At 47.7% G+C, this 17,382-nt stretch overlaps 1 protein-coding gene across 2 annotated transcripts; it reads left to right on the forward strand.

Annotated features, from left to right (window-relative positions):
• The first annotated feature begins 1,816 nt into the window (after positions 1–1,816).
• Positions 1,817–14,681, forward strand: tbc1d15 (TBC1 domain family, member 15). Of its 2 annotated transcripts, none has more exons than XM_070972776.1 (17): positions 1,817–1,864; positions 2,869–2,970; positions 3,311–3,385; positions 4,705–4,846; positions 5,023–5,227; positions 6,914–7,016; positions 7,142–7,339; positions 7,448–7,576; positions 7,682–7,785; positions 8,109–8,203; positions 9,962–10,078; positions 10,401–10,501; positions 10,573–10,672; positions 11,694–11,791; positions 12,040–12,156; positions 12,321–12,407; positions 12,671–14,681. In XM_070972776.1, the coding sequence occupies exons 1-17, from the start codon at positions 1,841–1,843 to the stop codon at positions 12,857–12,859; spliced, it is 1,986 nt and encodes a 661-aa protein (XP_070828877.1). In that variant the 5' UTR covers positions 1,817–1,840; the 3' UTR covers positions 12,860–14,681. The 2 variants fall into 2 exon arrangements, with proteins under 2 accessions (XP_070828877.1, XP_070828878.1); XM_070972777.1 differs by having other exon boundaries at positions 1,819–1,864; positions 7,145–7,339.
• The last annotated feature ends 2,701 nt before the right edge of the window (positions 14,682–17,382 follow it).

Genomic DNA, 17,382 nt, shown 5'->3' on the forward strand with positions numbered 1-17,382 from the left:
TCACTCAGTTTTGTTCGATGATCCAGTGACATTGAAGGACCTTTCTTGACTGTGGTGGCAGCAGCCATCTGCTGTGGAACGGTCTGCTGGTGCAGCAGCATCTCGGCTGCTGACGGGAAGAGACTCCACAGACTGGTTGAGGTGGCCAGCTCTGACCTGGGATGCCTCCTCCACCCAGTGGAGGTGGTGGAAAAAAGCACAATGATGGCTAAGCTGTTATCCCTGATGGAGAGCATGTTCCACCCCATACAGGACACTCAGGGCAGCTCCTTCAGGCAAAAGCTGCTTCAAAAAAGGCTTATATCTAAAACTGACAACGCACTTCTCTTTACTAAATAATTTTCATGTAAAACCGATTCAGTGATTTAAAGGAACAGTACAAAAATGACAAGACAAAATTAATTCAATGAATCAAATGTGTAACCCAGCAAAATAATAACTTTATTTGTTAAAAACCTTTTGTTGTAGAAACCAAACATTTATTCAAATTTCTATTCTTTATGTGCCTGTCTGTGTTGTTGGTTTTGATGCCTTGTTTTTTGTTAATTATATGTTCACAATCTTTCTAGAAACATTCAGATCATCACTATTATCATCACCATAAATGGCCAGGCACCTTCTTATCTTAAAGAGCTCATAGTACCTTATTGCCCCACTCGAACACTGCGTTCCCAGAATGCATTTCTACTTATGGTTCCTAAAGTCTCAAAAAGCAGAACAGGAGTCAGAGCATTTAGCTATCAAGCTCCTCTCCTGTGGAACCATCTTCAGTCTTTGTCCGGGAGGCAGACACTGTCTCTACATTTAAGAGTCGTCTTAAAACTTTCCTTTTTGATAAAGCTTATAGTTAGGGCTGGCTCAGGCTGGTCCTGGACCAGCCCCTAGTTATGCTGCTGTAGGATTAGACTGTCGGGGGACCTCCAAAGACACACCGAGCTCCTCCGTCCTTCTGTCCCTCTCCATCCGCACGCTCTCAAGTCCTACCACGGCGTGTTACTAACTTAGCTCCTTCCCCGGAGTCTCTGTGCTTTGTCGTCTTGCAGGTTCCCATGGACAGTGGCTGAATCTGGATTGTGGATTTCAGCTGCGTCTCCTGCCTTGGCCCTGCCTGACATCCACTGCAACTGCTACTGCTGTTATTACATCCACTGTCACTGTTACTGTGACTGCATGTCTGTCTCTCTGTCTCTCTCTCTCTCTGACTGCATTTCTGTCTGTCTGTCTGTCTGTCTGTCTGTCTGTCTGTCTGTCTGTCTGTCTGTCTGTCTCACTCTCCCTCTCTTGCTCTTCCTCTCTCACCCAACCGGTGGAGGCAGATGGCCGCCCACCCAGAGTCTGGTTCTGCTCGAGGTTTCTGCCTGTTAAAAGGAAGTTTTTCCTCGCCACTGTCGCCAAGTGCTGCTCATGGGGGAATTGTTGGTTTCTTTGTAGATAAAGAGCTTGGTCTCTACCAGCTCTATATGGAAAGTGTCCTGAGACAACTTCTGTTGTGATTTGGCACTATACAAATAAATAAAATTGAATTGAATTGAAATTATTATAATATAGTTAGATAAGACTTTATTGATCCCATCCTGGGGAAATTCACTTGTTACAAGAATAAAAAGCACGTAACTGACTTTTCGAAATAAAACTATTATTGAACTGAACTATGTGTACTAACTGCATACTATACAATGAACTGTATGTTTTCTTTATCCATAGCTTTAAAAAAAAAAAGCCTCTGTGAACACGCAGTGCGCGTGCGCAAAGCTCTCCACCGGAAGGTGACTTGTCAGTTTTGTTTTGGAAGTTGACAGGCACGTGAGCTGTGTCGTCATCAGTGGAGAGGGCAGGCGACATGGCGGCGGATTCTCTTGTCAAGGTAAAAACATGGTAACATTATTTATCTTTCAAAGGTTTGCCAGATTCCGCGAATTTAACTGAAATCACGATTGAATAACGCTTTGGTTCATGGTTTTAGCTCCGTGTTTACCGCACAGATCCTTCATCGCAGGTAACCATTTGATGAGTTAGCTGAAGTTAGCTAGCATTAGCTTATGTGTTAGCCGTGATATAGCCACAACGACACACTCAGCCCATACCAGAAGTACGAGGACATGCCACGAAGCATTACAGTGTGCTGTGAGCTGCTTTGAACTACAGTCCTGTCCGTCTCTGTCATCACTTTGTAGATACACAGCACGACCTGAGGGTCCTACACGAAATGCTACAATCGAGGGTAACGTTAGCATCTCAGTAACGACGCGAGCTGACGGCTGTTGACAGGTTGGGCCCCCGAAAAGTCACTAAACTGGTCAACAGTTAGCTACCAAACTACCAGACAGTGGTTTTAGACCAATGACTAAACGACAGCAGTAAAAGCAACAGCTGCTAACTGCATTTTGCCAAGTCACGACCACCGCACAAGTGAAGAATTTCGCTTAGCTGACGCTTAGTGTGGCTGCTAAATGCTAACGTTAGCAGGGTAGCTAACAAAGTTTCTCACCCATTTTGCTCCTAAAGAAACCCTCAAACTTCTGGCCAGCTTTCCGTACATGCTGGGGAACATAACGTAGCTCCAGTGTGTTTCTCTCCTGTGTGCTTACAGTCACTGGTATAAGCCCAGTTTTCCTCAAAATAAATACTCAGCGATGTTGGACAAACGCAGCACTTCCTGCTGTTCTTAAGCTTTTTCCAGAATCCGCGACGACTCTTTGAAAAAGCTGGATGGAAAAAAATATTATAAACAAGAGATTATAATTTCCATCAGAAGTCATATTTGGCTGTGCCAATGGCACTTTTTATCATCTGATATTTTCATACTGTTTAATGTGGTAGGAAATACGTAAGAAGAATATAACCTTTAACGTGACCTCTGGCACACAGGTTATATTTGAACAGGAGGGAGTCTTCCTTCATCCGAGCAGTGATGAAGATGGCATCGAGCAAGATTTACTCATTTCAGGGACCCTTCGGATTGTTGACAAGGTAAAACAAAGAGTTCAGGTGTCATTGTTGTGTCTCTTTCAGGTGTTCATGGACCGCACATGTGTGTTTGCCTGCAGCTGACTGTCCTCCAAAGAGACGTCTTCAGACTTCTTGTGTTGTCTGACCAACAATCTAAACCTAAAGATATTCAGTTTATTGTCATAGAAGACCAAGAAAATCACAAAACATTAGCATCTGAGCAGCTGACACCAGAAGACCTTCAGATTCAGTGTTCTGTCGTTGACTGATCAGCTGATTGTTTTGGCTCCACGTGGGTGTTGTTTGTTTTGTGGTATGAAATAACTGGCTGGTTACATTTTTTGTCTCTCCACGCTGTCAGGATGCTGAAATCATTGTGGAGTACAGGCCTTTGGAAGACACAGTGGACCCATCGAACATGCTCTGTGCCGGAAAGGTTCGTGTCAGTTTGCTTTACTACAGATTCAGTCTAGTGCTTAAATATCACAACACAAGCACGTAAAATAACATCATCACAGTCTTCAGCAGAGCTCAGACTGTCCTGTTTGAGTTCGCTTCACATCCATCTTCATGGGTCTGTTGATGTGATGACAGCAGGAGCTGAAATGATCTTTAATATTACGGTTGTTGTTCGTGTGCAACACTTGGAGCTAATTCCAGATTTTGTTCACGACATGTCTCCTTCTGTTTGTTTCCCTCCTTCACTTTTCATGTTGGTCAGCACTGATATCATCTGACACCTCCATGACTTGAACAAAGTCAGAGGTCATAACATGATTCTCATGTTAAGCCAATCTGAGCTCACAACCGGCAGATCATCACACATCGTGCCGATGCTTCACCTTGTATAAGAGGCAGTTTCTCCCTGACTGAGCCTGTATGATGGAAGTCCTGCCTTTAATAAAAAGCTCAGGTTCAGTGTGGAAGCTTCACGGCCTCTTCCACACGATCACAAGTAGGGATGCACCGATCGATTGCTGGATTTCAGCACCGAGCCCGGCCGGTCGGTGTCGGGTGTATAAAGCTCTGTGCCGGCCAGATTTACATTGTTAAGCTGATTTAAGTGCTCTCATTTCATTTGAGCTCCGTTTGAAAGTCCTTCCCAAGTCAGGATTTCTGAGAGCTTTCTGTCCTCTACTTCCTGTTTGTGCATTTGACTGAGTGCAGGGGCGGGGCTTCACTCGTCCGTCCACACACACACACACACACACACACACACACACACACACACACACACACACACACACAGACGCACAAAGGGAAGTGAGTCGAGTCGATGACGAGGTGTATTGTTACACAGATCTGCTGTTCCTGTTTTCATGTCTGAGTAAGTGGGACATGCTGCAGTCCCCTGCAGCGCTTTGTTTTCAGGTTTGTTTGAGTGTGAGAAGCTCCTGTAACCTGCTGAATGTAAGTTATGTCACAGTTGATGTGTATTATGAATGTGCAGTCCAATTTCCCTTTAAAGTTACAAACATGTTCCTGTCAATGATGATATTTTGAAAGAGGAAATGAGAATCAACAGGTCAGACTATTTAAAATTGGAATTGGCCAATAAAATTGCAGTCAGTACGTCTCTCTTTACGTTCCTGACAGACCTGAACTGGGAACGCTGGTCAGATGTTTAAACCTCCAAACAGCCTTTTACCGTTTAACTGCTTCGACTCATAATGTCCCTCCAGGGTAGAAAATGGCAGCAATGTGACTTATTCTGATCACACAAGTCATGAAGCGACTTCCTGTGTGTTTGAGCAGGACTCCAGTTCAGTCATGGAGTGGGATCAGTGTCCAGGTGAGAAGTCCCACCAGCTGTTAGAGACGCAGCAGAGCTACGAGACAGAGTGGGACATGGTCAACGCCGTCTTCTTCAAGAAGAAAACCTGCACAAACGGAGAAGGTGAGCTTCCTTCATCTGCTTATAGTAACTGTTTTTGTGACGATGGCAGCCTGCTCGTGAAGTTTCACATGGAGACGTCCTTGAATGTTCACCATCTGCTGATTCTGAGTCAGCACAGTTCAGAGAGATGATTTTACTGACAGCCTGTCTGTGCTTGTTTTCGGATCCTCTGTCAGGCTCTCTGAACCACAGCCACGAGAGGAGCAGGTGGGCATTCACCTTCAGCATCAGCGACCTCAGGTCCATCACAGTGAAGGAAGAAGGTTGGACCTTTGTGGTCTTCAAGCTGAAGGAGTCCACCTCACTGCCGGCCCTGCACTTCCACCAGTGCGGCAGCACGGAGTTCCTGGACACCCTGAGGAGGTTCGCTCTGCTCAGCGAGTGAGTACCAAACAGCACGACAACAAGCATGTGAATAACCTGAAGCTGTAGTCAGACTGGACTTTAACTGGTGAAGTGTACTGGTGTGCGGAGACGAACAGTAGGCAGGACAGGAAATAATGTGCGTACGGTTGTAAATGGAAACTCGGGGAGCTAACATGGCTAACAGGCTAACAGCAGCGTCAGTAACCTCTGTCACTGTCTTCACACTCACTACAGCGAGGAAGCATCTCAGTCCGCCCCACCCCCCCATCTCTGATTGGCTGTGAGAGCATCAAGCTTTCACAGGTCACAGTGGAGTGAGAGCACTGGAAGCCCAGCTCTTCTCAGGTGTTCGTTCAGGAGGAACTGTCTCATCCTGAGAGGAGAGCAGTTTTTCTTCAGCTCATTGAGATTCAGAGCACACGTGAAGCTGTAGAGCTGCTCTCTGAACACCGACGGGCGACCATCAGTCGACGAGTCCCAGAGGCAGACGTCACCTGTAGCGAGGGCCGTCTTTCTGCTCGCTGATTGGCTTCAGGCAGAGGCAGCACAGCTGTTAACTGTCAGCCCGCTGGAGCGAGAGCAGAGAGGCGGAGGCTGTAGAAGCAGCGTCACGTGAGCCGCCTGCTGTGCTGCTTTAAACGTTTACTTCACTGTTTAACGTAGTGCCGGCTGAGCAGAGATCAGACTGACTCCACAGAGCACAAAGCTGCTGATCTGAACAGGCAGTCTGACCTGCAGATGAGTTTCACACACGTCATTTACAAGAGACGTGTGCTGAAATGTCTTTTTACTGCAGGAGACGCAGGGTGAGACTGAGCTGTGCTCTCTGTCACATTCTGGTTTACTCTGAAAATCATTGTTTTTTCTTCATTCATGTGCTAAATCATGTTAATTACATACATGCAGACTGTGTGATGCCGTGTGTCGCCTCAGCAGACCAGTTTTATTAACTCAGATTAGTGTCCTGAGGACGGGGACAGTGTCTCCGTCTATCTCAGTCCAGATAGCTGTTATTAAAGTTCTTATCAAAGCCTCTCGTAATGAAATCGTCTGGATTAAGTGGTGGATATTTTCAGACTTGGAGCAGCGCTGTGACATTCTGCTGACTGTCTGTCTCCTGATTGGCTGCATTGTCTTTTATTGGACGCTGTCCAGGTCTGCTGAGATTGATAAAAACTGGAGATGTTGACTCCCCGTTTCTGGATTTTATTTTGATGTTTTCCTCCGAATCACTGCCTTTGTCTACGTGTGAGACATACCTGTCCCTTTAGTCTGTCCCTAAACCGTCCTCTGTGTTCACCAGCTGGTCTCTGACTGAGTCTGTCCACTGTTTGCTGCTCAGCAGGTCGTGAACTGAGGACAGCGACACCATGAGAGGGAACAGAACAGTGACATTATGTCAGGACAGATAATCAAAGAGCTGAAACTCACCGTCCAGCTCTGTGAAGCCGAGAGAAGCTCCAGTCGACGGTCGACTGGTCGCCGCGGAGTTCACACCGCACCGACCACCTAAACGGGGATGATTTTAGCTGATGATTCAACCTCGAACATGTGACTCATGCTCTCGGTGGCCTCTCTGCACACAGCACAGCCGTCAGCCAAACAGCCCGTAATGAATTCGAGTCGGCGACGGTGATTGTGTGCAGACGTGACAGAGATGGGTTTACCTGGAAACACTCTGAGCTGGTTTTGTTTTCGCAGGGCTCCAGATGATGAGACGTGTCTGTGGGTGAGCACACCGAACAAAGCTCTGTCTCAGTCCTTTGAGAACCTCCTGGATGACAACAACTTCGGCCTCGTGCATGTAAGAATTTAAGCCGCTGTGAAAGCTCGTAAACACAGAGTGAATGTCTTGACGTATTTGCAGTCTGAGAGCTGCTGGTCTAAACGCTCCGTGAGCGGGTGGTTAACATCATGGTTTGTTTCCAGCAGAAGTTCAGGAAGGATCCCTACGTCACCACCCTGGGCGGCTTCTCCAAAGTCACCAACTACATATTTGACGCTTTCCGGGGGACAGAGGAGCAGCACCAGCGCCCCCCAGAGGAGGTGGCCGACCTGCTGGGAGAGGTCATCCCGGGGCTGGAGATCAACCAGCAGGAGGAGCCCGGCTTCGAGGTCATCACCAGGGTGAGAGGAGTCGCAGTGTGTGCTGGAAAAGCTCCGACGTCACATGAGACGCAGGTTTGTTAGCATGAAGCTCCTCTGACTGCGTCTGTCTCACCTTCGCACCGTCAGATCGACCTGGGAACGAGGCCTCAGGTGAGCAGGAGGGAGCCGCTGTCGGCGGAGGACTGGGCCAAACATCTGGATCCAGAGGGGAGGATGGTCAACATCACACACCTCAAACAAGTCATCTTTAAAGGGGCAAGTTGAATTCTTGTTTACCATCAGAGCGCTGAGCTGCGTGTGATGACTCAGCAGGCTGCCGGTTGGTCCTCATCACGTGTGTTTTGTCATGTGACCCTGCAGGGACTCTGTCACGCCGTGAGGAAAGAGGCCTGGAAGTTTCTGTTGGGATACTTTCCCTGGGACAGCACGCTGGAGGAGAGGAAGGCGCTGCACAGAGCCAAAACGTACGCCGCCGCCGCCACCGCCGCCGATCCTTTGGTTTAGCACTGGCAGATACACCCAGCGGCCACTTTATTAGGCACGCCTGTACACCTGCTCATTGAGGCCAACACCTCTGCAGCCAGTCAGTCGTGGCTGCAGCTCATCATGGCCTCAGCCTGCACACGTTCTAATGGCTGCTCCCAGATCAGTGAACTGATCTCATGACATCAGAGTTCAGGCTGTTCTGATCCATCTAATCATCGATTAATCGTCACTTCTCAAGTGCAACACCAAATCTGAGTTTGCCTGCGTTCATGTGAAATGTGTCCTGTGTCTCTGCTGACAGTGACGAATACTTCAGGATGAAGCTGCAGTGGAAGTCCGTCAGCGAGGAACAGGAGAGGAGAAACTCCAGACTGAGAGACTACAGGAGTCTGATCGGTGAGGCGGACTCAGACGTTCAGCTGGGCAGAGTTGGACGGTATCCAAATTCTGATACCGTCAAACTTTCCCCACATTTTCCTGGTATACGGTGTTACCGTGACTAACTAAAAATCACTTTGCAGGTCAGACGGTCAATGCTCACGCTAAGAAGCAGCAGTCCTAACTTGTAGCATACCAGAATGATGAGGAGAAACTCGGTTAAAAGCCTCCACCAAGCACTGCCACCCAAACCAAACACAATTCATACCCTACGAAATTATATGTGCATGTAACGAAAACAACAAAACAGCGCACGTCAAAGGTACGGCATCTGCTGATTTCACCACTTCACACAAACCACAAAAGACTGGTATTATATGAAAGCAGAGAGTCTGATGATGACGAAGATGTCTGCCTCCTCACTGTGCGACGGAAACTCGGTGAGCTAGCAGCCAAAAAAGTAGCAGAAAAAAACTTCATGAAGTATGTTTTACCTTTGCTGTTTTGAGGTCAGAAGTTACATTCAGCCTGAAAACACGCTGCTAATGTCTCCTCCTGTGACTCTGCGTTAGTTTGACATCAATCACGAAGGTCCTGCTTGTTTACATAAAGAGGAGGGGGTTTCTAGAGTGGAGGGAGCGCTCTTCATGCCATAACCTATCTCTGGGTTACTTCCTGCTGGATCGTCATTGGTGTTTCTATGGTGAATGTGGGCAGGTCGCTGATTGACCGGCGTAACCACAGTTAGTTTCAGCGCTGCGTCTCATGAAGGAGCAGAGCGCTCACAGAGGACTCTGCTGAGCAGCCCCAAGTCTCATTTCACTCTTTTATTTGCATTTCGTCCTTTTATGAGAGCAAAGAACAACAGCAAGCAGAAAAAAAGGTTAAAAGTGTTTTCAACAGAGGAGTTTCTCCGTATGTTTGGACGAGATGACGGTCCTCTGCCCAGGTGAGCGCCTGGACACACCTGTGTTAAAACACCCGTACGACTGCTCGGGTTCATTCTTAGCATGTGCTTTCACACAGTCACCTTTTCCTCCAGTAAAAATTCAGCCAGATACATCGAACAGAGCGGACGTCATTTCTGTTATGACGATGCCACAGTTATGTTAGACCCCATAGACCTGTATTCACAGCGAGGGCAAACATGAAAGGAGTCTCCTTTCATGCATATTTTTGTCTCTGGGCTGTGTGATCGCCAGCTCTTGTGCACATATTGTTTTTAGCAGATCATCTTTACCATCAAAGGATCCTGTTTGATGTTAACTGGTTAAACTGGAAACAGACTTTTGTGCATGGGAACATCTGAAGTCATTGAATCGTTGCCGAGAAATAAACCCAGTGTTTCCCCTAGAATTTTGTTCAGGCCCACCCACCCAAAAAACCCTGCACAGGCGAGACGCGTGGGACGGTGTAGTGGTGCAGTTGGATTAGGTCAGGCGGCACAGCAAGCAGTCTGCAATTCTACAGTTATTATATTTGCATCCAAATTTGTGTTCACCCAGACTGAATTCAAGATCACCAGGAGAGGGGGACTTAATAAATGGAACAAGCCTGATTACACATTGGCACTTCACCACAGTGTGCATTGTTCTGTGCTGCACTTGATTCATTCTTTGTCTTTTTGGCCTGGCGGGGGGTCTCCTTGGCCTGGCGGCCCCCCAGGCCTGTACAGTGGTAGGGGAAACACTGAAACACATATTAAAATGTCTTCTGAAAGGCAAACGGAGCCTTTTTTCACCAGCTTCACAGCGTCTGCTCTCTGACTCTTTCCAGAGAAAGACGTGAACCGAACAGACAGAACCAACAGATTCTACGAAGGCATCGACAACCCGGGTCTGGTCCTCCTGCACGACATCCTCATGACCTACTGCATGTACGACTTCGACCTGGGTGAGACCCCGTCAGCCCCTCAAGTCTGCTGTCCTAACAGAAACGTCTGCCCTCCATCACCTTTCCACCGTCTCACCTTTGAATGCAGCTCTTTGAATGACGTCGTCTCGGCGCGTCTCTTCTTCTGTGGTGGTTTAATGGCACCGACCAGAGAATCAGCTCCACCTGCTGTTTGTCTCCATCAGTCCATCAGGGTGGAGACAAACGTTCACTTCCATTTTCGCCATTTTCAGTTGTTTCAGTTGAAGTTTGAGCCTCGTTCGTTGAAACTTGAGTCGTCTCTTTCGGCTGTGGCTGACGTCCTCCCGTCCGTCCCCTTCAGGTTACGTCCAGGGGATGAGCGACCTGCTGTCTCCCATCCTCTACGTGATGGAGAACGAGGTGGACGCCTTCTGGTGCTTCGTCTCCTTCATGGAGCAGATGGTGAGTGGAGCAGCTGCTGTGTGATGTGTGTGTTTCCTCTGGTTTCTAACTGTGTCTCTGTGCTTCTGCAGCACCATAACTTTGAGGAGCAGATGCAGGGGATGAAGACGCAGCTGATACAGCTCAGCACGCTGCTCAGACTGCTGGACCTGGCCTTCTGGAACTACCTCGGTACGTTCAACAGTAAAGCTCTGCTGGACGTAGACATGAACGGTGTGAAGGAGCTGTGCGTTAGACGTCCAGCCTCAGTGAGGACAGTCCAGGTGAGGTTACAGCAGCTCAGCGTCTGAGGAGGGACGACCGTCACACGCTGCGACTGGACATTTACTGCGTCCGCATCGTCTCTGCACACGTTAGCTCTGCGTTTAGGCTGCAGGGGTGTCTTCAATATTACAGACAGGAAGTAAGTGACCAGAGATTTATTGCCTTCAAAACAAAAGCTGCAGAAGAGAAAAGCAGATAGAAAACAGAAATACCACCAACAAAGAAGAGTGAGGGTCGGTTGAACTGGAAGGCGTCGTGGTGAGACACACTCAGCAGACTGAGGGTCACATGATCAGACGCTCTTCATCGTGTTCCCAGGAGGAGCAGCCCGTGAGGTTCCAGCTGTTTCATGTTCGATGAACTTTTTCACATGGCAGTGCTCAGAGCAGGAAAATGTGTGATTGATCTGCTAACTGAGTCCTCGTGTCAAAGTTCATTTGGTTTATGAAGTCAGCTGATCTGAAAACAAAGAAAGATGAGTGATGGGCTTTTTAATGTTCCTTCATGTTATCTGATAAATATTATTAATGTTTCTTTATTAACTGGACAAATTCAGCCAAGCATGAGGAACATCAGCTCCAGCAGCAGCCAATGAGACGAGTCCTTATGAGCTTCCTGAACTTTGTCCTCTGCAGCTTTTTGACTTGGATGAGACAGATCCGTGGTCTGATGTCAGCTGATCACAGATCAGTCAGAGTGCATCGCTGTCGCTACATTAAACAAAAGCTCAGAAACATCCAAACCTTTAAAACATTTCAGTTCCTTCAGCTGTGAGGGGTTTCAGCGTGAACTACACGTCCTTCAGCCGCTCAGTCACAGGCCGTGTTGTCCTGAGGAGGAGGAGGAGGAGGAGGAGGAGGAGGAGGAGGGAGGTGAAAGCAGCGCTCTGTCGTTCCTTCCTTGAACTCTGACTGTGTTTGTTTTGCAGAGTCTCAGGATTCAGGTTATCTGTATTTCTGTTTCCGCTGGTTGTTGATCAGATTCAAGAGGGAGCTCAGCTTCCAGGACGTCCTCCGGCTCTGGGAGGTGAGTCTTCACCAGATTCGTCCTCAGGTGACGCGGAATGAGGAAGAATTAGTCGATGAGTCGATCAGCTGATCGACAGACTTTTGCTTTGATCACTGAATGATTGTCATTTGTGAAAAATGCAGATTTGATGGTTCCATCTTCTCACCTGTGAGGGTTTGACAGTTGACTTTTGTAGCTTTGGACTGTCGTTCAGACCCACGTTGCCTCCGGTCTGACGTCCCTGTCTCGCTGCGTGTCGTCCTCAGGTGATGTGGACGGGTCTCCCCTGTCAGAACTTCCACCTGCTCGTCTGCTGCGCCATCCTGGACTCAGAGAAACAGAAAATCATGGAGGAGAACTACGGCTTCAATGAAATCCTCAAGGTGACTGGCCTGCAGCTGGTTCAGGACCAGCAGACTCGTTCATCCTCATCAGCTGTTAGCTGTTAGCATGTTAGCCTTTGGGACAGTTTGAGAGTGAAGGACAGCGTGTAGCAGTCTGCTCTGGCAGGACAGAAGAAACTGACGCTGGTCTTTCTTTGTTGCAGCACATTAATGAGCTTTCAATGAAGCTGGACATCGAGGAGATCCTTCAGAAAGCAGAGGGCATCTGTCTGCAGATAAGGAGGTGTAAGGTACGTTCGACACGGCGCTTTGAAGGGCAGCAGCAACAGTTTGATCAGAGGTCCAGCTGTCCTTTCAGCCGCACGCCATGGCCTTCAGCACCTGTCAGGGAGAGGGTTTAGCTGGTCACATGATTAAAACCAGAGGTCAGAGGTCATGGTCACCAGAGACGTGAAGGGTCACGCGATGAAGGCCGTGACGTGTGGCTGAAAGTCGTCAGCGTCCTCAGAGAAACACGTTTGACTTGAACTGAGCTGTCCTTCATCTTCCTCAGGATCTGCCTCATTCCATCAGCGTCATCCTGGACTTCGACGCCGAGGTTTCCGGCTCCGACCCGACAGACTCGGGATCTCCTCCGGCCTCCAGAGCCGCACGGCGAGCGGACGCCTGCTCCAACGGCCTCGGACACTTGAGAGAAAGCAGTGACTCTCACAACAGCTGCAAAGTTGCCTTCATATCGTAGTGAACAGCAGATCCAAGCAGAGACTGACTGAGTCTGTCAGCAGGACAGGAGGAGGAGGAGGAAGAGGAAGAAGAAGAGGAGGAGGAGGAGGAGAGTGTAAAAAGGATTTAAGATTATTTAGAATCTTATTTTTGTAATTTCTTGTATCATATTGTCTCTTTGAGTCAAACAGTCATTCCTTCTCTCCTGCTCATGATGATTTCTAAAGCTCCACTCAGACCGCAGGAGGAGGTGCAGGAGGTGGAGGAGGGGAAGGAGGTGGAGTGGGTGGAGTGAAGTCACAGGATCTGGTCTGCGATCAGACATGAAAACATGTTGATCTAATGGGAGCAGCTAACGCTAATCCAGACTGTTAGCTGTGTAGAGACAGCAGCGTCCACGTGTGCTGAGCCTGACGGAGTCTGGCTCTCCTGATGGATTCACTGCTTCTCTTATCATGTGTGATAGCATGGTGTTAGCATGTTAGCATCCATCAGCTGTCCGTCTGACAGGAGCTCAGCGTGCCTGCAGACCTCACTGAGGGAAAAATGACCCCGACAGGTGAACACCTGCGGTCTGAATGGAGCTTTAGAGGGGCGGAGCCTGGTGTTACCTGTGACGTGTGTGCACCCGTCTCGCAGTGAACCACATCAGGTCCGACGTGACGTTTGATTGGCTGTTGACAGACGACGGCCCGCTGTCATTTGAGAAGACAAAGTCGCCTGCTGCGTCACAGATCAAACTGTTCTAACTCTTACTGCGTAACCTCCTCTCAGTATTAATCGTCTAATATCAGATCGCTCGTTCCACATGAGGAATGGTGGAATAAAAAGACGTTAACGTGCCCGGTGAAAGCCAAACCCCCCCCACCCCCCCACCCCCCATGTGCGATGAAGATGTCGACTTGTGTTTTTACATGGTGACGCTGATGAGCTCAACCAGGCCGTGAAAACAGGACGTAACTTGTTTTCTTGCTGGGATTTAATGAGAAGATTGAGGTTTAATCTTCAGCGCGTCGGATTCTAGTGAAGAGCAGAGGTCAAATTCAAGGTTCAGGCCAGTTTCTGGTAACTTCAGTCTCATTTCTGTCCGTTCTCATGAGAACCAAAGTAATAAAAGTCACGTTTCTCCCAAACGAGGCTCAAACGTTTGTCTCCGTCCTGCTGCCTGAGTCTGACTCACTGCTGATGGAGACAGACAGCAGGTGGCGCTGCTTCACCAGTCGGTGCCATTAAACCACCACAGAAGAAGAAACACTAACGAGATGATGTGAGGAAGGTCGCGGCCTCCTCATCATCTGATGGATGAGGCGGTGGTTGAGCAGAATTCAGTCAAAAACAGTGGCTTCCTGTGGCTGCTTCACAATAAAAGCATGTTGATGTGTTCTAACAGGAAGCAGCTGCAGTAGGAAATGGCGGACCCCGCCACGAATGACGGTCTGCCGTGTCGAGGGATAACTTTTGAGGGTTTGATTTAATGAAAATCCGAAGGATTAAACTCCAGCAAGAAAACAAAATCCTGTTTCCAAACTTCATGCTCTGCTGCTCCAGTGTGACCAGACTCCACAGTTTCAGTCCAAAGTGACGGCTCGACATGAGCGAGAGGAGAAGGAATCTGCTCTCTGATGATGTCAGCAGCTGTTTCGGTCCTTAAAGTAATCAGATTACTGCAGGAATTGATGGTTTTGGAGTGAAACTGTGGACTCATGGCTTTAATGACACAGACTATTTCCTGGTGGAGCTCTGCCGTGTTTCTGCTGCAGGTTTAAACATTTGTGATTTCAGCTCTTTTCATGTAATCGATTGAACACTTTGGGCAATAAAATGATTTCAGGAGCATTTTTACTTTTTCTTGTGAACAACCTTAATCGTGTTAAAGACGCTCTAATCAAGATTTCGGATTATATTATGGTGTGTGTTTAAGAAACTGACGAGTGCAGCGACACAAACACACAAATCTCATATAGACGACGGCGACGACTGAAGTCCAGCGAGCTCTTTTCACTTCACGTCACTAATGTTTGAAATGAGCCAGTAAGAAATGGAAAAAGTCATTAGTATTCACAGCTGGCAGTCAGAGAGAGGAAGAGGAGTGGACTTCAGCTCTGTGAAGGCTTCCACATCTGAAAGACCATTTTTACATTTAAATTCATCTTTCCTTCACGAATCTCTGCGGAAATGTCAGAGCTGAAACTCCTTCTTCCTCCAAATGTCACTTCAGCTGCTTTCATGTGTGTGATGGATGCCCCCCCCAATGGGAGACATTTGGCATGGAAGACGAGGAGACGGAGGAAGGTATCACCTGCAATCTGCTCATAAAGCTGCTGCAGAGCGAGAACAAAGCCGCCGCGGCTCGTCTGCCGTCTCACTGCTCTTTCATTTCCTGTGTGGCAGGAAATTGGCTCAGCACACGGCTGATAGGTGCCGCCGCTAATCGAGCCTCCATCTCTGAGGGGTTTTATTGAAGTGCAGGCTGCTTAGTGTGGACTGACTGTCATTCATTCAGCTCCACCTGTTCACGGCGAGGTGGAGGCGAAGCGTCAGCCGGCCGACCCGCTCGCCTAACGCCTCAAAACGTCAAAGGAGAGAGAAAAACAAGGAAAACAGATTCAGATTAAAACTCCACGAGGAAGAAAAGGCAAATTAAAACCTTCTGAATTCACAACAACAGTTAACTGTGAACGAGTCAGCGCACAGCACACCAAAACTCAATTTCAGATGGATTTCAATGAGTGTTCGACAGAGAAAAATGTGAAATTTAACAACATTTACAGGATCAAAGCTGAATTTGTTCTGTTTTAATGGATAAACAAACCAAATGAGGAGTCACACGTTCATCAGTGAGCTTCAGAGAGGGTTTCTGTTAGCATCAGGCTTTATGCTAAGCTAACAGCTGCTAGCTTTAGCTTCCTGTCAGGCTCCATGTTCGCCTCCGTCCCTCCGTGAGGCTCATGATGCCCTCGATTGTTGAAGTTGTTCTGTTCTCAGTTCTTCTCCATCAATAGAGAAATGAACTCGATCATCGCCTGATCAAGTCATAAAAACATCATCAGTCAATCTAGAAAAGCGGTCTTGACTGCAGTGTTCAGGACTGTAAATGAGGCCTTCCTCTAATTTATCCCGTTTTCCTTCAATCAGGAAATCTGATCCCCATAAAACTGAGTTTGAAGACAGGAAAAGTGACGTAAATCTGCTGAAGTGGCAAACTTTTTCCTTGTAGTTGATCAGATATAATTAGTGATACAGTGCTTTTGCCCTGAACCACGATTGTTCTTCTGCGTGTTTCTTCTTCTTCTTCAACTTATTTTTTTTATTTTTCATCTTCCGTACTTTTTTCGGTTTGCTACTAGTCATAAACGATAGGGAGCACCCAGGCAAATTATATATCAAAATGTGCGGCTCGATCGGGAATCGATGGCTATTATTTTTCTCTACAGAATACGCGTTTTCTGTAGAGAAAAATAATAGCATACCATTCCCGATCGAGCCGCACGTTTTGATAAAATGAATGTACATTGCGTTCTAATGGTGGTTCAGAGGTTTTTAATGTGTTTTTTGGACATGCTAATGTTAGCATGCTAATGCTAACATGCTAACATAGGTTAAAATGATTGGTAAAGGCATTATAATGATGTTTGAGACCTTCTCAATGTGTCTTTTGACATGCTAATGTCAGCTTAGCATTGTCACTGATAGGCACGCGCACGGCCCGGCGTTTGGCACACCGCCCGGCGTTTGGCACACCGCCCGGCGTTTGGCACACCGCCCGGCGTTTGGCACACCGCCCGGCGTTTGGCACTGTATCACTCTCCAAATTTCCCGCTGAGGGGAATTTGTCTAGTTCCTTATTGATCTCCTGATTGAACACGCTGCTCACACCTGGTTCAGGTTCAGTGTTTGTCATTTAAGGGAAAAGAAGAGACATCAGAGAACAACAGCGGGGAAGTGAGACAAGCTTAACGTCCTCGTCCCTCCAGGAGGAATGGAGCGTCCTCCATTCACAGTAAACCTCTGTCCTTGTGCTTAGCTGAGGGCTCTAATAAACTGAAAAAAACTCAGATCAACTGAGAACCTTTGGCAAACATTGGTAAACTATTACAAAATGTAATTAACGTAATACAACTTAATTACCTGTGGGTGTGTTCTCATGGTTATGGTTAATTTATGTCTCCAGGACATGGATGTAAGTGTAATGTCCCCTTCAGTGATGTGTGTGTGTGTGCTTGATGATACATAGCATGTAAAGCTAACAGGCTGCAGGGTTTCAAGCTAATCGCTGGGTGGATCGTGATCAAACGCGCTCAAACTCACCCACTCGCGTTCCTTCAGGATAAACTGTCATTTGGTTTGACCAAACATCTGCAGAACAAAGAGCATTAGCATCAGCCTCAGCCACACCGTGTGTTTGCTGCTAATGAGCTCAAACGAGCATGCTAACACGCTGACCTACGTTGGTGAATCACACCTGGTGAAAGCAGCATGCATTGTCATTGTCAGCATGTTAGCATTAGCATCGAGCTCAAAGTGTTTTCTCTGTACTTGTTG

The sequence above is a fragment of the Chaetodon trifascialis genome, chromosome 10, assembly GCF_039877785.1.
Source record: "Chaetodon trifascialis isolate fChaTrf1 chromosome 10, fChaTrf1.hap1, whole genome shotgun sequence".
NCBI lineage: Eukaryota > Metazoa > Chordata > Actinopteri > Chaetodontiformes > Chaetodontidae > Chaetodon > Chaetodon trifascialis.